Raw genomic sequence first — 25,544 nt, 5'->3', positions numbered from 1 at the left:
TTTGGTGGAGGACTTGTTAGTGTTAGGTCAGAGGTTGGGCTAAGTGATCTTGGAGGTCACTTCCAACCTAGATGATTCTGTGATTCTGTCTTCTGAGCCTTAGACTACTTCTTCAGTTTCTGCTTGCTGCTGTGTAGTTCTCTAGAATGTATCAATGCAGCAAATAATGTGGTACTCTTTAAGTGGTACAGCATTCACTTCAGATAGGTGTGAAACTCTTAATGTCTGTCTAGAACCGAATTTCCAAAAAATTGTATGAGTTCTTCTGAAGGTAGCTCAAAATTCACAATGGGTATGGGTTGGAAATATACCAGTATTCCTAAACATATGAGACCAGAGGTCAAAAGCAATGCGAGTCTACCAGCTGTGGATCTGTTACCAAATAACCATCAAATCATTTTGAATCAAAATCGCCAGGGAATGAAAAGAAAAAAATAGATAGCAATTGCCATTTTCTATCAGAAATGCTTTCATTCCAACTTTTTCACCTGTTCAACTGGCATGTTAAAATTGGGGTTTAATTTTTGATGCATTCTGTCAGTAAATGCATTCTCTCTCCCTCTCTCCCCCAGATACCTTAAAGAGAAGCAATTGATAAGACAGCACCTTCAAAATCGAACTGTTAAAAAAACAGAGACTACTGTTTGATGCACGTGGCGTATTGCGAATACCACCCACTGCTGTTGGCAAAGGAAAGTCTGTGTGCTTTCTTGAATGTGCCGTGACTGAAGAAGACATAGAGCACACGGATGTGCAAAGTGTTTCTTTTGACAATCATGCAACTGAAACTGCATATGCTCCAGTATGGCTCTGGAATACAAGTTGGGAACCACCTAAGAAGATGCACTAAATTGTCCAAAAGGCAAATGCTGAATCTAACTTGAAACTTCAGATGGGGAAAAAATCCCATTCTGGAAAGCACAAGGCTTTATTTACCACCTAGTAATTTCCAAACCATTGCTGAGAGGCTAGTATACATGCAAAGTGTTGCAGTAACTAATCTGCTAATCATAACAAAAAATGAAAAAAATGAAAATAGTGAAAAATGAAAGCGGCTTTCCTTCTATTACAGAAATGTTAAATTTTATTAGAAGGAAGCTGTTCAGTAGAGTTAAATGGAAAAAGGTATTTATGTATCTAAGATTGCAGCTAGGCATTTCACTTAGCTTACAAAAACACCTACACAAGAGAGACCTGATAGTCCCCTGGCTTCAGACTGGTAGATACCTAACTCATATAAACTTTGAGCACAAGTTTTAAAAATACAATGAGAAGCTCTCCCTATTTATTGGTACTCAGCTCTTAAATGTATGAGTGAATGTATCTCTGGTGTCCATCTTAAGCTGCAGAGTAAGAACTCTAAGTGCTGTGGTATCTGCTTGACTGGGTGCTAGAATGTACCCCAGTGGTTTTTTTTTTTGTTTTTTTTTTTTTTGTTTGTTTGTTTTTTTGTTTTTTGTTTTTTTTTGATGAGACAAATTATTCCATGTTATTTGCTGTTTTGATTCAAAGATAGAAAGAAGAAGAGTTAAGTGAGAGAGGCTGAATGTCACAGCCATGATAGGATGGGGTTGGCATCTTTCTGCAGATGCAATTTGTGGACTGTCTGGTTGTTGCTCAAGCATACAGCAGTCACCTGTTGGGTCCTGTCCGTTTGAGTCACGCTGAATGGTAAAGTTCAAATTGTAGAGGTGTAAATAAAATCCAATTTGTGCACAATTAAGTGCCTTCCTGTAGTAGCTTCTTTTTTACGTGGTGCCTGTATTTTACATCAGCTGCGCTGGGCTTATGCAGGTAACAGCATAAACACTTTGAGAGAACTGGTGTGCAGAATGTGTTGTCCAGAAATCATGTGGAATAAATCAAGAATGAAAAGCTGTACTCCACTTGAGGTGATGTTACTTGGATGATACGTCAAAAATGAGACATCAATTTGCTAATTAAGCTTTTGTGCTTGGGGCAGATACCTACTTTAATGTACAATCTATTATAATCCTGCCCAGAAAAATGACTGAGAGGAGAAATAAAAATAATTCTGTAGTCAAGATGCATGGTATAAAGAGTTGCCCTAGTTGTGCAAATGTCAGTTCCTTGCAGCAACAGATGTATATACACAAATGTCACTGAAATTACCCAAGCAAACCATTCAAATATTGATTAGCCAAATTATGGGGGATAGGAAGCTGACCATAAAACATCACAGGTTGGACTTGCAAGGTAAGCTCGAATTTCAATGACATCTAAACTAGTCCACAGTCAAGTATTGTTCTCATCCAAAACCAAGCAGGTGTTGGTAGTCTGAGCTGAGTCATGCACTGAGGTGGTTTTGGTGTATTTTGGCACCAGCTGGCCATACTGAGACACTAGCAATGGCGCCAAAATCAGCACAGGAGCAGACCTCTTGGTCTGGATTTCAGGCTTTGTTCTACCTAACTTACTCTAAGGAACAAGTCAGAAATCACATACAGAGCAATATTCAGGTAGCTCAAATTAATGGGCAGGGAAAGTCTAACCTGCTTACATGGAACTGTGAGTGATGCAGACCCCTCTGCCTGCACTGCTGTACCTGCTCATCATTTTAACCAGAAAAAAAAAAGTATTTAAGGTTTTTATGTAAATAGGCTATTTCTGTTAGGTGTTTCACTTGGTAAATGCTTGTAGTTTTATGAATATAACTATTTGGTCTGAGATGTGTAAAAATAGGATCAGTGCACTGACCATGTGGAAAAATGTTTGCGAACAGATTCTCCAATCCTGTCTGTATGTACACATTTCCTAAGTGGAACCATTTCTGTAGTCATCTGGTGTTAGATACTAGGATCCCATTGAGGTCACTTGTCTTACTGAATTGGGACTAAAAGATACTGAAAAAATAACAATGAAACCTAGCACAGTTTACCTGTAAATTGTTGGATTTTAAGCACTAGTAAAATAAAGCTACATTGCAGTGGTGTGAGTTTTGTGAATACTGTGTCCATTTTAATGAATTGTTTCTGACAAACACAGACAAGAACAGCAGAAGAATTTATTCCAAAGCAGTACTGGATATTCAAGGTAACAGCAATAAGAAACATGATGGAGGAAATATGCGTGTGGTTTTTATGTTTAATTTGGGGTCTAAGACATCATCAAAAAGGACAACAATTAAAAAAAATGATGTGATTTTAGTACTACTAAGCTAGCCAGTGAGAAAAATCTTAAGTCATCACTGGACCTAAGTCAGTGAATGAGTCCAGTCCTTGAGGAGGAATACAAAAGCAACCACCCTAAGCCACCCCCCAAATTTCCAGAAGACTGATCTTTATCGGAACGTTAACTCCCAGAGAAAACTACACTACAAGAAACTTAAGATGGTTGTCTATTGTCTATTGTTTTGTTGTGTTTTGTTTCTTTTTTTTTTTCTTTTTTTTTTTTTTTTGACTGAAGATATCATTGGCACTTGAATTGTGTATGGTAAGTATGTCACTTTCCTTCGGAGCATCCCACTTTTCTCAGAATGTCAATTATATTTGTTCTTTGTACTGGGTGCTGATGACTGGCTTTTCTTTGTCCTGGGACCTGAGTTTTTTGATGTATTTTTCAAGTTCTTGCAGCCTTTCTTATTAAACTACAAAACTCCAATCTATTCTGTCTTTTCTTTTACATTCTTTCCGGATCTTTGACTGCTAACCATTATTTTCCATTGTTTAACCATTATATATCACTCTACAAGTGAGAGACCCAAGACTTGTTCTAATACATGTACTCCAGCAAAGTCCTTACCAAGCATGAGGAAAACAAAAATATGATGTGTATGTTATGTATCTTATTTGTCTGTTTTTTCTGTTGTTACTGTTTATGCTCCTACTATGCAAGCACAACATTAGACTTCAGTTAGCCACAAGATATCAGTGTCTCTTGGTCAGCTTGTGATTTGTTGTTAACTGCATTGTTATCTATGCAAATCCCTAATGTGTATTTTACCTGTTCTGTGCTAGTGTGGTTGCTTAATCATACTTTTGTCATGATAAATTTGTCCTCGTAGAACATAGCTGTTATTTTTCTAGGCTATTGCTGTAATTTGCCAAGATGATTTTGACATGAAAATCATTGCAAAGGGATTTGCAACCATCTCTGTACATCCTGTTGTCAGACACAAATTAAATGATTAGTTTCCCTTTTATTGTGTCATTAAGGAAAATATTGTCTGGAGTTTATATAGGATGGATTCTGATGGGACATCATTTGGTCAATCTCTGTATTTTAGGTTTGCATTTTAAAAAATATTTGTTTGGTTAATGTTTCTTTATTTTACTAACCTTTTCAGATGCTCATTTGATAACTACTTCTAATTCTTTTGTTCATGAAAAGGATCTCCTATACGGTAATCTCTTGCTTCAAGACCAAGGTTTCCAGAAAAATTTATTTCTTTTAATACTGTTTTGACTTTGGATTTTTAACATGCCCTCTTATTTCTTTTTAAGCAAAAGGAAGGTAAAAACTCAAATGCTGTTTGAATGTAAAATCACCTCAAATGTAAGTTTTTCATTTTTCCAGTGCTTTCTCTAAGTACTTGTCTGCTAACTAAGTTTCAGCATTTCATGTTCTTTTTCCATGACTTTTTGCTCATCTGTCCTCTTCCTTTCTGTTTGAGATGCCCAAGATAACATATTTCTGTGCTTAAAAGCAATTTTACAATTCCCATACAGCAGAGTTAATGAATGAATGTGTTGTATTTCAAAGATGTTGCTTTTAAAATGCCAAAACAATTATTTTGTGTTTCACAGACAGTTGAAAAATGGTTACAGACAGATTTTTGCAAACTTTTGTCTTTATGCTGTGTAAGATTTGAAACTCTTTTTTTTTTTTTTTTCCTGTTACTATTTCATACAAGAAAAATAGTATCTTTTAGTATAGGATGATGGAGAAATTTAAAACCACAATTTCCATCCAGTTAACTTTTAGTAAATTTCTTTAACATGATGCTTCTTTTTAGACTTAATTTAGTTTTAATTTACTTGTTTTGGTTTTACATAACCTCAATTATTTCGAATCAAAGTGTTATGAGCCAGGTATGAAGTTTGAACAGGAATTTCTCCCCCATCTGAATGAAATTGATATACTTAATTTTCAGTTAAGCTGAGCTCTGCAGGCAGGTGAGATTTACAATTTTATATCTCATCATATTCTTTCTGAAATTTGATATTTTACTTGAGGCACCCTTTTTATCTTGTTTACAGTGGAAAATCAAACTGGCAGAACTGTAGCAGGTCTAAGTTATCGTGACTTTGTTAGGTTTGTGAGTAAAGAGCCACAACACAGTATTCTCCACTATAACAACTCCTATGTTCCTGTTTATACCTCATGAATATTTAGAAAAGATATGCTCACGGTTAAATTTGTGCGACTCCGTAACCTTCAGCAAATACCTTCCAATATGCTATGTGAGCTCTTTATGCTGACAACATTTTTTCACTTCTTTTTATAAGTTCTGGACCCTGAAAAAAAAAAAGTGAATATTATCAATGAAATTGGGAAGGTAATGTACTTGTGAACAAGTTACATGTGTACAAGAGCAATAAGTCAATTCATTAATGTTTTATAATCTCTGCAAGTTGTGTACAAGCACTGTATATACAGTGTGTATATACATATGACACTGTTTAATATACATTTTGCTTTTACTGCTCAGCTCAGGTTGCCTTAGATGGTTTGGCATTTGTTATAAAAATACTGAAATACAGCTTTATTAAGTAGAAGTATGATTCTTTCTGGATGATAGGCTGGGTGGACATAGAGGTGGAAACTTTTTACATAAGTAAGGTTTTTCTGTACTTGATCATTTGAAGCAAAGTAATGCAAAGACTTAGAAAAGAGGGAGTAAGCCTCAAGGGTTGTGGGAAATATGTTAAATTTCAGTTTATCTTAAGGAATATATCAGAGATGAGAAGTAAGGAAAAGCAGGTTTACTGAAAGGCAGAGAGAAACCATGGTAGCTCTGATTTATGAAGGTCAATAAGCTAAAATAACATAGGAAAGACAAGTGCCAAGTCCCAGTGATTCCCCAGTAGCAATAGATGTAGCTGAGTTCTGTGTCTATAAATTGCTACACAGAAACACAAGGATAACTAACTATGTTCTCTAGCAGTCATGCACAGCTAAACTGACATGCCTATCTACCTGTGCAGGCAATAAAGTTGGTCTTTAGAAATAGAACCAAAGGAATTCTGGCTAGTCAGGCTTTGCTTTTGTTGCTTAATGGAGAAATTTACACTTTTGTGTATATTTTCACTTTGATTGAGAATATAAAGGTGAAAACAGAAAAATTACCTCTTTCACAAAACATGCTTCACGGTTTTCTTCTTTGCAGCACTGTTCCCTCATGGCAGTAAAAGCCGCAGTGACAGAGGTCAGCTGTTCCTGTGTGATCTGGGGCTTGTATTTAATGAGGTTGATGAGCATTCTGCAAGAAAAGCAAAGCAAGCACTGTGAACCTGGAAGGGTAGGCACACGGATTAGGACAACTTCTCAAACACTACTGCAAAATCTTGTCTTTCTTATTGCCCACTTGCTTTCTATAGCTTTTTTTTTTTTTTTCCCCCCACCACTCAGGTAGGTATTTGCAGTGGGGAGTCAATATGTGCCTCATTCTTCTGTGGAAAAAAAAAGTGGCAATGCTCATTTTTGGAGTTGTTCCACTGTGAATGTCTATAAATACATACAGCTGGTTTGTGTTGTGTACCACTCCAGAGGGTCCGAGGCAGTATGGGATTGCCATAGCACAAGTTGAGCTCAAAGAGTTTTTTTTTCTTTTTTTATGTTTTTACACTGTGTCTTGCGCAGCTCCTGTAAAGGACGGTGCAAGGGATTAACTTTAGGCACCTGGTGCTTCCATTCTGGTGGTGTATACACCAGTGCAGATTCACACCTCTGAAAATGACTTTCTTTAATCAAAGGCAGGTAAATATAGGTTGAACTAGAGAGGAAAAGAAACCGCGATAAACATGAGAGGAAAGCAAAACAGTTTGAAAAACGTGTTGGTGTGCGTTGCCAGGATGAGAATAAGAAATGGGGAACAGTAAAACAGGCATGTCTTACTCCTGCTTCTTGTGCTGTAACTTTTCCTCTTCTGTCGTACACAAGTCTTCGTGGAAAGTGAACAGACCAGGAGTCAATGATAAGGGCACATAATTCTCATCAATTTCTAGTTTCCCCATGCACGGCCTCCTAAGAGCATAGGAGCTACTACAGCAGTGGCAAACACCGGGGTTTATTGGGTTGGTTAGGTGTCTTCTACATATTTCTCCAAGCACAAGATCCAGCTTTACCAAAAGAGGTGAAAAAAAAACAATCTCATGTCATTGCTTTATTTTCTATTCTTCTCTGAAAGAAACCACTCTTAGTAAAGTTGTAAATAATAAACAAGAATTTAATTTAAGCTTTGTCTATGAGATATAAGTTTATGTTTCTACTGAATGCTGCCTTTTGTTAGTGCAAAACTGGTTCAGATTTATCAGAATATATATATGCAGTTTTAGAGACTGTTCTTTGTGCATAGATATTATGTGATTTCTTCATAAAATGGTGCTTCCTTTTGATGTGTATTGATCGGCAGGTTTTGTGGGTATGTTCTACTGTTTCCGTAAACATAAGGTTTCACAAATGATGGCTGGGTACAGGCTGAAGCTTACGTGTTTTGACTTATGGGCTTGGAGAACTCTATGGAAGAGCTGCACAAAATGTATCGCTTTCATAGAGCAGTATGGCTTCAGGCATCTGGAAAGGACGATTCCTCTAGAAATAACCATCTCTCAGATGAGATCATTAGCTCCAGAGAGAACAGGGTCAGTCTGCCTGTACTGCAAAACTGTTAAGTGCTTAACGCTGGCATGACAATTTCCTGATCCTCACAGAGCATCATTCAAGCATTAACTTCAGTGACACTGCATTATGCTTACTTCAGCTGTGTACCTGATAGTACACCTTCAGTGCAGCTCAGTACCTGAGTCAACATTTTGCTCATTTACTGGTACTGTAAGTTCTTGGACCCTGCTAGTAGCAGGAATTGTCACAGAAAAAGTAGGACAAAGATGAGGGGGAAAAAAATTACTCACGTTTTCTTCAGCACAAGGCAATAGCCTGTCCTGGCTTAATTGGCAGCATTTGGAGCCGATTGTAGTCATTTGTTTGGTGAATTTTATTAGCTCTGCAGATGTTAGCTGAGGCATCTTCTTGGTGAAGCTCATGAGAAGCCTGAAATGATAATTGATTTGATATTGGTGCTTTTGATTCCACCAGGCAGCAGTGAGCAAGCCACTGCCTTCACATAAATAAAGCTCCAGCCAAACCGCACAGAAGAACATTCATTCATACAAGGGCAGGGCGGAGCCTGGTGTTTATAACTCCTGTAGGCAAGTATAAGCATGCTCCGTTAGTTGGAGATCTCTCCTTCTTCTGACCAATCTCTTACCAGGTTAAATAAAATTAATGGTAAGAAGGTCATTTATATGTTGGTGAGCCCTCTTACAAAACAGTACGTATACTTTTCCTGTGTTATTCACTTCCTTTGAATGTAGGGATCTTGTTTAAAAGCCAAATTGAACTCAAGTGACTTACTGACAGACTAAATCAGGGCAGAACATTAGCTCAAAAAAATTCACTTTTTTTTTTTTTTTTTTTTCTTTAAAAATATGTTTATTAGCCATCATGGCCAGGAGAAGCATAGTAACTGTTAAATAGGCAGAAGTAGCATACCAGATTTATTGGAACCCTGGAACTCCTAAGGTCTATTAAAGATAAAACATGCCCAGGAGTACAAATAGCCTACTCTATCTCCCCACAGTAAGACAGCAGAAGCCTAACTTTAAGTATACAAGCAGTTTACAGATTTCACTGAGATTGCTTACATACTTCATTAGGCATGTGCTCATTAACCTTGCAAATCAGGGCCAGAGTTCCTCCAAGAGGCTTGTGCCTGCATGTTGCATTTAAGCGCAGCATACATTTAAGCTACTCAGGTTTCATTCTGTCTCCTGTAGTTAAATCTTGTTACAGTTGTTAACATTTACATCTGCTGCAGGAGATTGAGAGCAAAGTCTTTTGCAAAAGATGCAGCAACTGCCTTTTGGCCAAAATTACAACTCTTAAGTTAGAGCTCATAGCTCAAAATGCAACTATAAAGCAAAAAAAGTCATAGGAAACAGGTGAGAGATAGAACAAGTTGTCATTTCACTGCCTCAGGAGTTTGGATAAGGACAGAACCCATAAGAAGCAAGAACATTGTTTTGGAAAAGAAAAAAAAGTCTTAAAAGTAATTAACGTAATCTTAAAAGTAATTAACGTATTGGACCACACATTCTAGTGGTGTCATTTAGCGTAGCTTTTTTGCCATACATGGATTTACTCCAGCCTGAGTTGTGCCAGCTGGTACAGCAATAATATACGCATAAAATAAAATCAAGGAATACTCGTTTTGGAAATAGTAGTCTCCTTTCTCCTTGTAAATGTCACAGCTTGTTTTCATCACACTTTCCGTTTCATAAATGTGTTTCTTCAGTTCTTCTTCCTGAGGAAAATAAATTAGTTTAAGGAGTCACTTTTCGGGGGAATGCAGAATGCCCTACTGCCTGATGGTGAGGCCTTGATATCTAAGGCTGCCTCTCGCCTGATACATACCACCAATTTTTAATTTCATGAGAAGTCTTTATCTGTCTACAACCTCTAAACTGCCTGAATGTGACTATTGTCCAATTGAAACAACTTCATTAAATTCTGTATAATGGATGGAAGGCTAGGTCTGAAACTCAGGGTGGCTCCAAACTGCAGACAAGTATGATGCTAAATGTCTGTATCTGAGACAATAAACATTTGCAAGAGGACAACTGGTACTGCAAGGGAGCCTAAAAAAGAGTAGGTAGTGGCTCACAGAAATGCCAGCTCCACCCATCTCCCCAGCATGTCTGTCTATTTCTGATAAATTACTGGTGTACCACTGGAGCACCAATGCAGTCTCTTACAAAACATCTTCAGGGAGAGGAGGTTGGGTACCTCTTAGCTGATGTTTGCAACAAGAGAGGAGTTGGTTCTTGTCCTGTCCCCAGGAAAAAAAAGTCGTCTTGACCCAGAGGGCCTGAAGTCTTTCCCACCTACCAGCTCTCTTGATCTACCAGCCTTCTCCCCAGGGTGAGGTTAATACCAAGGGAGGAAAGCAGAGAGCTGCCTGAGGAACCCAGTCCCTCCAGGTGCTGCTGCAGGGGTGCATCCTGCTCCCACTCTCTGCAATGCCATGTTCATTTCCCCAGCAACCCTCATCTGCCTCCAGTCACTGAAGGCTGTGATGGCTCTGCTGATGCTTTTCTGTACAGGAATCATTTGGGCCTCACAACATTTGCTACAGGAACTGTGGATACTTGCTCTAGACCTGGAGTAGGGATAGTCACTATTTAGCCAGAACCAGTCCTATGGTCATGTGTCTGTAACCATCAACGTATTGTGTGAAGCATGATCGCACCCACCCCTCTGCTGCAGCAGTCTTGTGGAGAATCAGTTTTGCAGCACTCATCCAGTAGGTCCTCATATCCTTTACCAATTCTTAAAAGCATTTGAGCAGAAAATTCAGGGTGTCTTCTGGAATATTCATAGAGAAACCTGCAATATGTGGAGTAGGTATGTAGTGGATATTAGAGATAAAACTGCCCATAAGAGATCAGGGATGGTAAGGACAGCGGGGTGCTTTTGGGATGGTCTCATCTGACCTTGCATGTAACGGGGAGAATTTCACAGAATCACAGCCTGGGATTCAACCAAAACAAAACTGACTGACTTTGTATGGTTTGGATTTTTGTTCTTTAAATCCTACCTAAATGATGATGAAATAATTACTAGTAGCAAAGCCATTTATCAATAGACAGGGAAAAAAAAAAAAAAAAACTCTACTAAAACCAGTCACCTCACCTGGAGTAGTTGTGCTCAATCTATTTCTTGGGGACTTGATACTGTTTCTGTTGCAGACTTTTTTTTTTTTTTTTTTTTGCCCAAGTTTAATACTAATAGGATCGGGGCATCATCACACAAAGGAACATGGCTAGAACAGAAATAGATCAAACCTGTTTGGATCAAGACATGAGCCTGACTTAGATAAGTGTTTTTTAATTCTCATTTAAGAGTGGATCAAAGCTATATTTTGACCCTGAGATCAGAACTGATAGTGCCTAATTTTCACACGCATTTCTTCAGTTTTCTCTGAAATAACCATTGTGCCCTGTTCAGCATTTGTTGCTATTCCATATTCTCCAGGTTTGAGTGGTATTTCTCTCAGGTAAACTTGTACAGTATCACACGCCCACGTGCTCACAGAGCAGGCATCTAAGACTAATAAGCTGAACTTAAACTTTCAAACTGGCTCCTTTTGACCAAAGTAGCAAAACAGCAAAATTGAAGGGTAGAGGAAGATGTGTTACCTGGCTAAGTGTGTATCTTTTTCCTGAGCAAAGCGTTCACATATTCCTTTGTCTTCTATAAACTCCCTGACGTGGGGGGACAAGTTTGCAGGTTTGTCATCATTTTCTGCATTAATTATGCATTCACTTCTTTGTAACAGTGGCTTTTCACAGCACTTTTTAATTTTACTTGATATGATGTCTTGGTTGGTGCAGACGTAGTGCAGAATCTCTTCCTGAAATGTAAACAAAGAAAGGAAAGAAATGTTACCACGTTTTGGTCTCTATTTTTTTGATCAGTATTCTTATCCCAGTTTTACATACAGAGAGACCGACACCCAAAGAAAGGAGGTGGCTGGCCAATGCTATGCAACAGTCACCTAGCAGAACAAGGAAGACTGAAGTCCTCTTGCTGTATTTGCTGAAGCCTCTTGCTTGCCCTTTGATAGGTGCTAGGTAACCACCTAAACAGAGAAGTTAACTCTCTAGCTAGACAGCACAGACAAGTAGTGAGATAAACGGAATTGGTTTGTCAGAAGAAAAGGAACAGAGGATAGGCAGACATTATGTTTTGCTGAAGGTTGCATGGAAAATATATGGCACTGAAGCAGTGTTAGGTCATTTTAGGCACAAAGTGGTTCTTTCTGCCCTTTTGGATGATTTGATGCTGGAAATATCAAATGAGAGAGTCAAGCAGATTTTTAGACTGAAGAAACAAACTCCAGGATTGTCAAGCAACCAGAACCTCACATGAGAGAAAAAAAATAATAATAAAATAAAAAAAGAAAAAATATAAAATAAAATAAAAAAATAAAAAAATAAAAAAAAAAAAAGGCATTTAATTTTTCCAACCATATAAAAGTTAAATGAATTTTACCCTATCGTGCATACACTGCAGCATATCTCCACGACAACAGTCCTTGTGCATGTTAGCAACATCCATCACAAGTTTGCTAACAGTAACAAAATCAGCTTTAGGAAATTTCTGGCTTATCTGAGCAAGTTTCCTGGAATGAAAAACAATACACATTGCTTATATTAACGTGAGACTGACAGTTCACACCACTTTCCTGTAGAGGGCGTTATGCAAACTGGTCGGAAACGGTCGGCTTCTGCTCTCACTGAAGGTGATAAAAATTGTCCCTTGAAGCCGGTAACTGAGATACTTAAAGTTATCTGAGGATGCTGAGTGAAATATAGTGTGAGATAACAAAGACGTGGTAGGTGAACATAAAATTACACGAATAATCTTATGTTTTTAGAGCTGGGTTGTACTGTGCTCACGATCACTCTTTCATCACAAAGAACTTGGTTCATTTCAAACTTTGTTTTTCAATTTTTGAAAGCTAATGGCAGTTTTTAGGGAAACAGTGACTGCTGTGATGCATAAATTCGTATTCTTAATCTGTACACCTTGTTAGATGTTTGCTAGTGAGCTGAAAACAAAAATGACGTGGCCAGTATTCAGGGTCATCATACTGTGTGCAGGTGCGGATCCACTTCTAAGCTAGTGTGTGACATCCATGCTTTATTTTAACATGTGTGTGCCAACTGGAGCTTACAGAAGGAGTCAGGAAGGATTGCAATGAGTGTCTGTAGCAAAGCATTACATCTTGGTGATGAGTTTGGCTGTTCTGTAGCCAAAGCAAACAAACCCAAGCCTTGTTTGGCAAGCAGGGGGAAGACTTACAGAGCCTTTATGGTCCTTTCTCCAAACTTCTTCAGAATTCCACATGTGTGTTCCTGCCTCAGGCCATCTTCTCTGACTGGCTTCACTACCTTTGGTGCCTGGTAGAAAGATGTTAAAGGCCATGAAAACAGAACAGAAGACAAGACAATGTTTTAGGGTAAAACTACTGACAACTTTTTTTTTTTTTTTTTTTTTTTAAGGAGGAATTTTTAAATAGTGATAGAAAGACTTTTACTGTCCAAGCTGCAATCTGAACTAAGTGTTGTGCCTGCTATTTACTCATCAGCATGTATTAAATAAGTATTCTGCAAAAGGAAACTAGAACCCTTCTAGAGAGTAGTTTACTATTTTTAGGGTGGGGAAGAAATCTTCACCTGGAAGCTACAGGACTGCCTTTGTGTTACTATTAGCTAATGTTAGTTGTCATTTGTTAGTGGTATTAGCTGCCATCTCAGGCAACCCAGCCAGAGCGTAAGAAAGGCATATTCAGTAAGAGCAGGTTCCCCATGCTTATTTTCCACTGTTAAGGTAAGTTGCTGTGAATTTCTGACTCTAGTTACATGTGGGGCATACCTCTACAGTGTAAACACTTGGCCAAGCAGGTGATGCGCTATCATTATGGGGCTATAAACAGGGAAAAACAAACAAACAAAAACACCACACCACGGATTTCTGCACTCTGCATACTACCACTTCCTCTCCAGGCATCCTTACAACAAACATTGTGCACATAGCAAAGGCAGAACTGATACCATGGCAGGTGTGGGGACTGCCCGTGGCTCCATATACAACTACCCAACATCCCAATTCAGGTATTTTCATTTAAAAATTTAAACTATAATTTCAGAGAGCATTTAAGTCTAATTTCAGCCCATCCTTAACAAGGTGAATTCTAACATCAGATGCAGATGCTGAAAAAGAAACAGACAATAGCCCTGCTTCGGCATTTGTTTAGCTATGGGAAAGCCACTGCTCACATGTTGTTAAACTAAACCCCTGCAATGTAATACCTGTCTCCGAAAGCATTCCTCCAGGTTATGAGTGGGGTTTTCGGCACTTCTACAGCAGTCCTTCATCATCTCATCATAATGGATAGCAACAGAAAGGATTGTTGGGGCATAGAGGAAAGGATGCCTTCTGGAAATCTCATAGATGAAACTAAAACAGAGAGCAATGTCTTTACTTTCAGAATAATCCCCCATATACAGGGGACTGCAGTGTTATTGTAGCATCTGCCAGTACATTAAAATAATAGCTACTAAAAGTGACTGTTTTCCTGTCAAAACTATCAGCTGTATAGTGCAGTGTTTATCCTGGAAAAAGTCTGATGGGGCTAGCATTTTCCTATAAATTAGGGGCTCAAATCCTGATGGTCCTGGCCTAGAGGTCGCAAAACATCTGCTTGCCTTTTTAGGACTGAAGGGAGGTCCTTGGTTTCCAGATGAGCCCTCTGGATAAACTACAATGAAATAGTTCAGATTGTTTATCATTTGGACATATATTCAAAGCAGGAGGTGGCCGAACAAGGTTCACATAAGGATAATCAGAGCTGGCTGGATTATACAAATGTTTCTCATTAAGAAGGAAAAAGAGGATAGCATTACAGAGAGTCTCGTATTGAACTTTTGGTTGGTACTGCATTTATGGTCTCTAGGCTTGTTATTATCATATCCAGGCAACAAATCTATGATTTATTTACTTACTATCCTGTTAACGAATGTTGATTCTGTGAATAATTTTTGCAGGCAGCTTCAGCATTTGGCCTTTCAAAAGGAGAAATGAATGCTCTTGATGAATTTTTAAGGGAGAGGAAGCAATCATTTCTTTCAGGGTCCTTTTTAGCACAGCAGTCAGTAAACCTTGGAAGATTTTCCTCCTGGCATATTGTATCGAGGAAAATCTTGTCCTGTGAAAAATTAGAAAAAAAGTTGATGCGTGTGAGCATTCCATTTTACTCTTGTGAGCTTTCTGGGGAGACTTGTTAACCCAACAAGCCCTCGCTTGCATAAATGTATAGATTCTCTCTTTTTCTTTCCTCCTGCTTTGACTGCAATGAATATCAGACTGACCTCTAAAACATAAATGATATGTCACTCTCTGATAGCTACTATTATGCCAAGATAGACTTTGAAGTGAAGTGGTTTTGGAACACACTGTCCAGGTTTCACTGAACTTAAACCAACATTCAGACCCTTGTTTCTTGATTACATTTGAGATGATAGGGAAGATTTGCATAGTGTTGTTTCTAACATAGCAGGATCTATTCTTTTCTAATTAAAGTCAGCTGATGAGTCCTTGTTTCTTGTTCATAAAATAGCAATGTTCAGGTTCAGCTGTCAGTCATGTGTCAGCTGGGAACTGTTTTTATTCAGGATTTGCTTCAGACCCAAGTTTAATAAATAGAAATGTGTCATAACACAGACGGATAGTCATGTTTTGTGATTGAATCTGCCAGCTCAAAAGTGTGTTGGAGCAGACACCATCAAAAACTAGCAGCGTGAGTTAATGGAGTAGAACAAACATCTATAAGCATCATATTTGCTAGAAACATCTAATTAGGCTCTACTGGTTTATTTTTTTTACACTAGCCATAAAAGCACAACTTTCCAACCATCTTTTACAAAGATATAGATGAAGTAATTCAAAAGTTGCTGTGATATATGGTGGGGGCAGAACTTTTTTTTCCTCCACTCATCTTGAGATGCCTTATAGGTGAGAGCATGGCAAGCGAAAAATGTCAATAAAAGCAAATCTATACACAAATAAATCACATCTCCTAATAATGTGTTCCTTTTCAGAAGAAATATGTACTAGTACTCTGAAATTATAAGTCACTTTTAAAAGTCTGTGCCATATTAGAAGTATGGACAAGCTTACCAAAGGCTTCAGACAATCTGGGTTGTCTCCATCTGCAGCAGTGCACCTTTTGGCAAGATCTGTTACAGCTTCAGCCATTTTAACCGCTTTGGTGAATGTGCTTCCTTGCACGTACTGAGCAAACATGATCATGGCACTACAAGAACACAGAGCGATAAAGATGTTGCTGCCTGCCTAAAAACTCATCACATTACTTTTAGTGTGAAACGGTAAGATGATCATATTCTGTGATTTCTGTCATCACAGACTGAGTTTGCATGGGCTGGTGGAAGAGGTGAGTGTTTGACTCACTGTATGCGTTCACTTCCAAATGACACAAAATACCACAGGGATGTTCATTGGCAGCAAATTTGCAAGTAGACTTTTTGTCTGGACAACTTACATGGCTTTAAAATTATTCTCCTGCAGCTGAGAAAAACGCTGGCCAATGCTGTTTTTTTCCTCTGAAAAACAAGATAATTAGTCTTTGAACAATAATAAAAAAATGTTAAGTAAATTCTTCAAATGCTTTATATATATATATATAGACACGTATATATATACATATATATATATATATATACGTGTCTATATATATATATATATACATATATATATATATATACGTGTCTATATATATATATATACAGGAGTTTCAGAAAAACATAATTCAGTGCCTGAGGTAGTGGCACTAGGTTTGGAAGGCATAAGCTCATATTACCTATCTGACTTAAGTATGAGGATGTGAATTTGTTTTTGAACTACAGGGCCAATATAGTTCCCCTGCCTCATTCAAGTGTTGTGGGAGGAATTTGCTGAAACCTAGAAGATGTTCAGCTACTTAGATGATGCAAGTCATGTGATTAAACTCATTAGAAAATATCTTTTAACCTTATTTTAGGTTAAAATAAGGTTAAAAGATATTATTAAATTATTAATAATTTATTGTTAATTAATTAATAAAAATTATTAAAATATTATTATTTAAAAGTACACCCTATTTAAGGGTGTACTTAACTACTGTTTCGTTGCAGATAAAGGCTTCTCTATGTAGAAAGCATGGAATAATTTGAGGGCTACATTGGTAGTCAAAGCTCCACAAAAATTCACAGAGCCACATCCTTCTGTACAAGCTCTGCATTGGCCCAGTGGAAAACAAATGTGCTCAATCTACCTGAAGATTATGTGCAAATATTTTTCTTCTGTCAGTGGATTATTTATTAATGGCAAAACCTAAACCTAATCATTTCTTGAGTTCCTCATTCATTAGAGAATATTTTCAGAGATTAATTTCAACACAGTGGGTATATTCCCGAATCAGGATGATACTGGCTCACATCCATGTCAGTAGGGCTGAGAGCAGTATAAAAAGATCAAAGTGAAGAAATAAGCCAGCTTCTCCAAGTAACTAGGAAGTGTGAATTGGAATGATAAGAAGAGATAACAAAAATAGCAGTTGTTTTATGGTCTTGGGCTATTTACTGCATTTGGATGTTCTGAAGATGAGAAAATGACTACTGATAGAAATATGTAAAGTGAAAGACTCATCTGAACTGCACACTACAGGAGGTTTTCATTTGCCTCATTTTTGACACTTGACCTTAGTGCAAGGCAGGGCCATCATAAGCCTCTCCAGGAGTCAGTGAAGAGCAACTTAGATTCCTCCAAAGCATAATAAAGAGCAATTGCATAACTTAGCTACTGAATAGCATCTGGAGGTAGCATCCCTCTTGTGCCTTCACTGTGTCACTCTCCCATGGACTATAGAGGGAAGCTAAAACAACTGCAGTCTTTACTTCAGCAGTTCTTGGAGTACCTGAAATTCAGTGGAATAACTCCCCCAGAGATTAAATTACCCTTCAGTACACATCCTCTCAGTAAGTTCAGGCTGTCCCACTACATGGACTCTCAAGACATTAAGAAGCATCGTGTCTATGGTTGATCTCAAGAAACAAGTTATACAGCTACAGTGTTGTCGTATATCTTTCACTGCTAAGAAAATACTATCTAAAATTGGCAGTGATAAAGTGAGATACCAAATAACCATGCATGCCAAGTTGTATTTATCAGCATTAAGTGAAAGAATAGAATAAAAATACAAGATATATGCTTACCTATGTCCCAATAACTTCTAGGCAGGGCTTTGACTACAGTAAAGCTTACTAATAAAATTATATAAATTACTGTTCTCCAATTCATAATGTCAGCCTTTGGCAGACGCCTGAGATGGGTTTGGTTTATCTCTGAAAGGCAGAAAGATTTAAGAGGAATGATCTTATATACTCTACCAAATGATTTCTGGTTAATCAAAACCCTTTTAGTGCCACATATAACATTAACCCTTTTAGAATATTCCCACAATAATTAAACATGACATTATTTGCTTAGTATGATGAACCGACCAGCTTGTTGCAAAGAAGGAACCTTGTAGATTCTTTTTTTCCCCTGAAATTTAGACAAATAGACATTTTAAACTTATCACACTTCAAACAAGAAGTTTAAACATTCTTTGTGCTTTTTATCATGAATGTAGATCTCTTCTACTTACAGATTTGTTCAAAGGTGATTGCTGTGCAGAAGATGCCTTTGTTGACTGAAAGAACACAAGTTCATCAGTTACCCTGAGATTTTTGCATCCCTCCTTGCTGAGCAAGCTATCTCTTGTTCCCACACTTGGTGGCTCCCACACTTGGCATGGTGAAAAAGGTGAATTAAGATGCCCATGCAATGTATTTGCAGCATTAACAATTAGCATCAAAGTATGTCAGAAATCTTGAGACAAAATCAAAACTATAATGAATGTAAAAAATAATAAAGTTACTTAGTGCCTTCTTAAAAAGTATTCTGTAATCATCATCATGATGAAAACATCATATTTTTGGAGATAGAATGGCTTCAGAGAGCCATGGGTATTTGTAACTAAGAGACAGGTGGGCAAGGATATGTATATTCAGTCTGAAGGAGGCAACAAAGATAGAACTTCTTATTTTTTTTTAGTGAGAAACTGGCAATATTCTTTGTTCCATGCTGAAGAAAGATGATGAGGGTTGTTTGTTATCACATGAGACAGTATCAAAAGGAAAAAGATTCTGAATGAAGGTGGGAGCATGGGGGCAATCTGGGGACTACCTACTGCAATCCCTCATCACTTCCCCTAGAATCAGCAGGGAGAGATGCAGATTGATCCTCTTATTTTCAGAATGGTACCCTAATACAACCTTGCTACTCTAAGCTCTAAAACTAAGGAAAGTGGGGGGATGAGTATTTGCTTGAAGAAAAACTGCGGAAACAGCTGAGACACTGATGTTAGAAACTTTTTTATAGCAAGTTTTTTATGGCAGGAGTGTGTTTGAGAGTTTTTTTAGGTGTAACATGTTGTCCTAAGTATTTCAGGAAGCTGTACTTGGCTGCTGCATTTAAAACCCTTAAACTCAATTTCTCTATTGACGTTCACGATGTTTAGGATGGTTAAATATTTTTATATATTTAATCACTATTAGGGTAGCAATGTATGTATCTACAATGAACACTCTCTCATTTGCAGGAGGAAAATGTGTGTACAATATTTAACCAGAAGGAAAGAGTGTGTCAAACAGCCAAAATAATCAAGAATTCTTGCTTTTCAAACTACAGAAACCATGCCAACAAAATCTGTTTTACACCTATAGAGACCAGAGTTGTCTCCAGGCCTTCTTAAAACTATCTGGCAAAGGCCAAGGCAGAGCTAGAACAAGCTGATTGCAGTCAGGGTTTTTGGAGCTATAAATTCCCATCAGCTGGGGATGGCTGCATGCAAGGGGGAGAAATGTCCTCAGCAGATTCTTGAAATTCCCAGGTAGCTCTTATGCTGCAAAGTTTTTGTTTTGTGTATTATTGTAAGCAAAGAGGTGAGTTGGTTTGTGTAGGTTGTTTTCCTTTGTTGTTTGTTAGTTTTAGGGGAAGGTTCCTGTGTTTTGTGCTGCTCTCTGTTCATGCTGCACTTTGGTCATTGATTAGCATTCTCAAAGTAGGCTCCCAAAGAGCAAGAATGTCTCCCCAAAGCTGAAGTATTTAGTCTCTCTTCTTACTAATGAGAGCAGAATTTGTGAGTTTATTTTTTTTCCTTAATTTTTTTATGTTGGTATCAATATATCCATTGCATTTCTTTAAAGTCAATGTTGGTACTTTCTGGTAATGTAAGTAATACGTGTAAATCATTCCGTTATACCCTTGCTTTATTGCACTTGGAGAGTAGTATTCTTACTAAATCTTGATCATTCATTCTAAAATGAGTGATGTTTGTAGGAAGTTAATCTACATGGATTAATTAAACTTCTTCCTGAATAGTGAGATACTTGGTTTTTACAAAATCCTAAGGTGCTTTGATGTGATATTTGGAGTTATTTTCCATGTAAATAACTTCCACTAGTCTGATGTGCTGTCTAAAACTCGCATTGGAACTTTCTTAACTCTTTTTGTAAAGAAAACATCACTCATATTCACATTTTTAGACTCTGATTTAAAAAAAAAAAAAAAAAAAAAAAAAAGGAAGATAGCTAGGCTCAATCTGGTTAGGTGTTTTGGAATCTGTCTTGTTCTGGTACTGGGGTATTTTGCCTGCAGAAGACTTTTTACGGCAACTGTTATGAACCATGAAGTTTTGATTTCTCCCATGCTATCTCTTTTGAGTGCTTGTCTCTGTTGCATGCCTAAATCTCCACAGGCCTTATCAGCTTCTTAGGTAATAAAAGAAGTTTCTCATCCCAGGGTGCAAACTGCAGGTAGCTAACCTCTGCATGGCTTGGCGCAGGGCTAGCTCTGGGTGAGCCAGTAAATGGGGTATCAGCAGTCCTACATGTCTGATCTCTGCAGGCTGGTTACATTTTTGTAACTTCTGTGATCAGTCTCCTTAGATGGCTGTGCAGCATGTATCTTGTTAACCTACAGGTTATTGAACCCTCATTATTCAAATAACTTGTAATATGTTCTAAATTCAAATAATGCCCACAGTACGATGGTTAGCAGCACCTGTTCTGCCCCTACCAGTGGTACTTCCTGCCCTCTTGGAAATAAGCAATAATTCTCTGCTCTGAAGGGCAAGTACTTGTAATAGTTAGCTCTAGGAAGGAAAGGATAGAAGTATGGGTTTATATGTTAAAAACTGAAACAGAAAACCTCGCTTGCTTTTGCGGGTTCTTGTTTTGTTTTTACACCCCCTTGTCATTGAAAATCCTAACCCTTCTCTCTTCCCATCTTCCAACAATTGTTTTGTGGTTGAACATATAGAATTTTCAATTGAAAACAAAAACTATTTTTCTCTTGGATGCATGTTGTTCAGCTAATTATCTGTAGGTTCCTTAGGAAAGCTTGTTTTCCTGGAAAGTGTTTGAGTTTTTCCTGCAAATATTTAGCTAAAAAACTGTGAGCAGTTCTCTGTTCTCTTACTGCTGTGATACACATGTGTGAATAGCATTCTAAGTGCTCTGAACTAGTATTGTTCTCAGCCTTGCTTGCTAAAACATACTGAACTTATTGTGCATACCATGGAAGTATTGGCCAAAGCCAGACTAATTCAAATGAGAAAGCATGTTAGAGCTTGAGGGCTGCCGAAGGAGAACTAAGTTATTTTTCTGTCTGTTTCTTAGGATCTGCTTTGAAGCTGATTGAAGGGAGTGGAAGACTTTCCTTTAAGATCACTTGTGACAATATGACAGCTAACACTCACTGCTGAATATACGCCTCAAACAATAAGGCCTTTATGGGATGTATTATAAAGAACTTTCTTACCTTTTAAAAGTAAAGATTTACCTTTTAAAGGTAAAGGTTTGCTCTTTAAAGAGCAAATCTTTTCCAGTGTATGTAGCAAAACTGGAGGCAATACAGGGAAGAAACCCATGTTGTTAACTTAATTTCTTCAAATGATTTAACAGGTTATTTGGCAATGCTAGGAAGTCTGATGGTAAAGACTTACTCTTTTCAGTCGTGAAAGTGACTGATTATCATTTGTGAACTTCTGTTTGACCTGGATAACTTCCTGGATTGGTATATTTTGCCAAAACTGCATGTCTCAACTGTTTTTTTACTGCATACATAGTTCAGTTGTAATTCCTTTTAAAAAAAGCTGTCTAAATTCATGGTTTATTCACCATGTGGAGAAATATGACTTGTTTCATAAGTAACATGGAATGTTTGATGTGGAATTCAAGTATTCTATACTACAGATTTAAGTATCTTCATTGCTGATATAAGCTGAAAAAGATGCATGATGGTGTAATGCATACCATTTTTCTCATTAAGAGGATTCCGTTCAAATTCCATTAATTTTAGAGAATGAAAAGATTTGTGTGTAATATCTGGCTTCTCCCCATTTTTCAGTCACACTTGGGTGCTTTGTGTGGCCCCTTGATTTGATATGATCTGACAATTTTCTCTTGAGTGCCTGTCATAAGGAGTGTTCACCCTGTGGGTGTTGTAAGCATGTCTGCACAGGAGACTGGGTAACCTCTGGCAGTACAGGTGGAAGCATGCCCAGGCCGCGCACGCCTACCTGCTGCCGTAAGCTGGCAAAGATGTCCTCTGTCCTTTGGTTCCTCTGAGTCACTTGGCTGGGAATGAAACAACCTTCCTCGCCACTTTACTGGCAGTGCTCTATGCCCTTTGTCTCTGGGCTCGTTTGGACACATTTGCAGTGTGTTATGTCAGAGTGGCATGTTGGTGGAAAGTGCACTGGGTGCTTTGTTTGGTCCCAGTGTTTGGCATAAATTGACATGTCCCAGGAGCACTTCTTTGTGTGGGTGTTAGTACTGTAGCAGTCTTAGCATGTCTATGCAGAAAGGAGCTTACCCTGTCTTCAGTTTCTTTTAATTCTGGTAAAATTTTCTGGTGTACTTTCAAGTGAAACAAGAAGAAACAAAGCCTGTTAGCAAGTAGACAAATTAACACCTTCATAAATCGGATATATTAGCTTCAGACTCTGTAGCCCTCCTTGCAGCATAAATTCACGTACATTTCACAGCCATTCTTCCATTGGGACTTCTCTTCCCATTCATTTTGTCTGTGACACTGCTGGGATGCTGAAGGCAGACTGATCTGTACAGGATAACTCTGTAGGCCATCTAGTACCATGTAGCTACCAGGGTGGCACAGCCATTTAGTATTCCTAAAGAGGAAACTGAAGAGGTTTAGTCAGTGGCTGATACAGCCACGTCATTGTCCTAACAGATGGTTTGTTATTTATATGTGATCAAGGATTCCTCATTAGCCTGTTCTTGAGGAAATTATTCTTGAGCTTCTGAGAAGAAATTTGGGTTTTCTCCATATGAAGAGCTATTCTCCCAGCTACAGTTCTATGAAGCTGTGCCTTTCTCCCAGGCGTGCTGCAACAAGAGCACAAAAGGAAAAAGCAACCATCCCATTGTTGCTGCCTGCTGGAGCTCAATGGCACTGTTCCTATTTTTTTTATTTTTTATTTTTTTTTTTTTTTAGCAGACAGACAACCTTCCACTTGAGTCTTTCCAGGTACAGGATGTAAAGTTTCTGTCCAAAAGGACATTTGGTCACTTCCATGTCATAAGGACTGAGTAGTACCCTGCAAATCTTACTACTCGGACTTCTATCTTGCTTTATTCCTCACCTTCTCTTTCATTCCAGGGCCATGTCAACAACGAAATACACATTTCCTATAGAGTACAGAAGATATAATTGAGTAAATAAAGTGATTACAACTCACCTCAGAGGGGATCTCGGTAACAGACATCATTTTAGATTGTATAAAGAGGACAGAAAATGGATATGTATGTTGTACTTGGAGGACTGACATCTCTATTCAGGAGTGCAAGTTCTGGTTTTATTCAAGGGGGTGGTGTTGGTGCCAACAAGGATTCACCAAGAGAACTGAGTGCCTGCTTTAGCTCTGCAGGATGCTTTCTTTTTCTTTCATGCCATATTGAGATGATCTTATTGGATCTTACCTTGTTTTGCTTTGCCTGAGGATCACATTGATGAGAGGCTCTTCTACTTTCCTTACTCATTGCAACAAAATGTCCCTCTGGAGGTTCTGGGCTGAATTGGTTATCACACCCTAAGGATAGAAAAAGCAATCATTGATAATGGGTGGATTGTGGGTATCAGAAGTGGGATCTGCGGCCTGGTATTTAGCATGCAAGCTTTAAATGAGTGCTGTTTCTGCTGAGGTTGCTGCATTTGTTACAATACAAATGCTTTTTGTAGGGCAGGAAATCATATACCAGTTAAGTGTGAGAGCATAAGACAAACCCACAAAATCTGGAAAGGAAGAAGTAAGCTATCGTTCAAGTTAATATCCTTTTCCTTCTTTTTTTTTTTCTTCCCTCTCTCCCTAATTTCCTAAGCTCCTACATCTATGTATGTTCCAAATCCCACAGGGGGTTGTTTACAGCTGAATGGGACACAACAAAGTACAAAGGGTGACATTTACAACTCGTCCTTGTCTTTATCTGGCACCTGTAGGCGTGATGGTCTAGCCAAGTGAAACACCATTGCTGAATGTCAAAACAAGCTATCTTAATAGCACAGAATCACTGTTATCTTAATACAACACAAACTTTGGTTGCAGTGACCTGCTTACACAGCGTTTTTGATAAGGTGGGGAACTTACTATGCCTGCTTGCATGTACCAAAACAAAATGCATGCACTTTAGAAGGCCCCGAACAGTTTCTTGTGGTTACTCTGCAAAAGACTGCTCTCAAGATAATGACTGTTGTACAGCTCACTGTGGACCTACAAGAGTTTTAGCTTTTGGAGTACAAATTGTCTTTTAACTCCTCAGTGTATGGCATTGCCTTATCCGGGGTTCTCTTCTGGTCAAGTCATCCTCCCACTGCTGCCCTCTCTGCTCCCCTGTACTCCTAACACCACTCGGTTTACAGCCTGACCCTCAGGGCTGACTGTTCTAGCAGGCCCACAGAGTGGTGACAGCTGTCAAGACTAAACACCCTTTTAAAACCATCCTGCCAGCTTTTACAGATCACTTCCTGAAAAGATGAGGACTTGCCTTGGTACAAGTGCATAGAGCAGTTATTTTTGACTTGCAGGTGGAAAGTTTGTTGACTTCTGTTCCACCAGGAATCTATTTGCGATGGTTCTTCTAGCAAAGGATCCTGTTTCTCAGTGGAATACTGCCTTATGACCTTTTATTTCTCAAGGCCAGTGGCTCCTATATTATCTTATTCTTTTCCTGACAATTTTTAGGTTGTTCATGCAGCAAAAGTGTTACGGTTGAATGAACAACTTTGAAAGGTAGACATGAAGCCCTCTTAAGTGCTAATTTCATATATAAAGCTTGTTTTTACTTAAACATTTGTAAACCTACTTTTTCAATCACACTTGACTGTTGTCCACTGAATAGTATCTCCTGTGTGTGCTACTGGATAGCTAAAATATGGCATGGCAGTTGGTTAGCATAGCACTTTGCCCAGAAAACTCCTGTTAGTTTCTGGAGTAGTACTAATCAAGACCAGGAGGGGGTACCTAGGGTATCTCAAGTGGTGTCAGATGCCACCTTGTAGTCAACTAAATTTAGTCAACTCTCTGTAGCTTCTGCATGTCTGAAGAATGAGACAAG

General features: G+C 38.3%; 2 protein-coding genes and 1 long non-coding RNA gene across 9 annotated transcripts in view; 2 read left to right on the top strand and 1 right to left on the bottom strand.

The window, feature by feature from the left end:
• RASSF6 (Ras association domain family member 6) overlaps window positions 1–1,723 on the top strand; it is a 32,553-nt gene extending 30,830 nt beyond the window's left edge. For all 7 annotated transcript variants that reach the window (XM_084518465.1, XM_084518464.1, XM_084518466.1 and 4 more), the window contains one exon: window positions 573–1,723. In XM_084518465.1, the coding sequence (XP_084374591.1) occupies window positions 573–648 (76 nt within the window). In that variant the 3' untranslated portion in view covers window positions 649–1,723. The remainder of the gene's footprint in view (window positions 1–572) is intronic.
• On the bottom strand, window positions 659–24,196 carry LOC311436361 (alpha-fetoprotein-like). Its single transcript, XM_084518462.1, has 15 exons — window positions 23,913–24,196; window positions 18,078–18,206; window positions 16,367–16,427; window positions 15,985–16,120; window positions 14,811–15,013; window positions 14,118–14,265; window positions 13,108–13,205; window positions 12,295–12,424; window positions 11,439–11,653; window positions 10,494–10,626; window positions 9,447–9,544; window positions 8,094–8,232; window positions 7,078–7,301; window positions 6,310–6,442; window positions 659–5,477 (listed from the first exon to the last, which is right to left on the bottom strand). The coding sequence occupies exons 2-15, from the start codon at window positions 18,160–18,162 to the stop codon at window positions 5,433–5,435; spliced, it is 1,848 nt and encodes a 615-aa protein (XP_084374588.1). The 5' UTR covers window positions 18,163–18,206; window positions 23,913–24,196; the 3' UTR covers window positions 659–5,432.
• LOC311436883 lies at window positions 19,760–22,121 on the top strand. Its single transcript, XR_014693152.1, has 2 exons — window positions 19,760–19,850; window positions 21,588–22,121. It is a non-coding gene; the product is annotated as an uncharacterized lncRNA (long non-coding RNA).
• Window positions 24,197–25,544: the final 1,348 nt, after the last annotated feature.

This window comes from Aythya ferina, assembly GCF_964211825.1.
Source record: "Aythya ferina genome assembly, chromosome: 4".
NCBI lineage: Eukaryota > Metazoa > Chordata > Aves > Anseriformes > Anatidae > Aythya > Aythya ferina.
This window is presented reverse-complemented; position numbering and strand designations above follow the sequence as displayed.

Bases quoted from the DNA above. Each gene is read 5' to 3' on its own strand.
- LOC311436361 (XM_084518462.1), bottom strand. From the start codon at position 18,162: ATGAATTGGAGAACAGTAATTTATATAATTTTATTAGTAAGCTTTACT. The intron at 16,428-18,077 runs GTAAGCATATAT...CTTGTTTTTCAG, and splicing joins TAGAAGTTATTGGGACATAG to AGGAAAAAAACAGCATTGGC. The intron at 10,627-11,438 runs GTAACACATCTT...CACATATTGCAG, and splicing joins AAAGATACACACTTAGCCAG to GTTTCTCTATGAATATTCCA.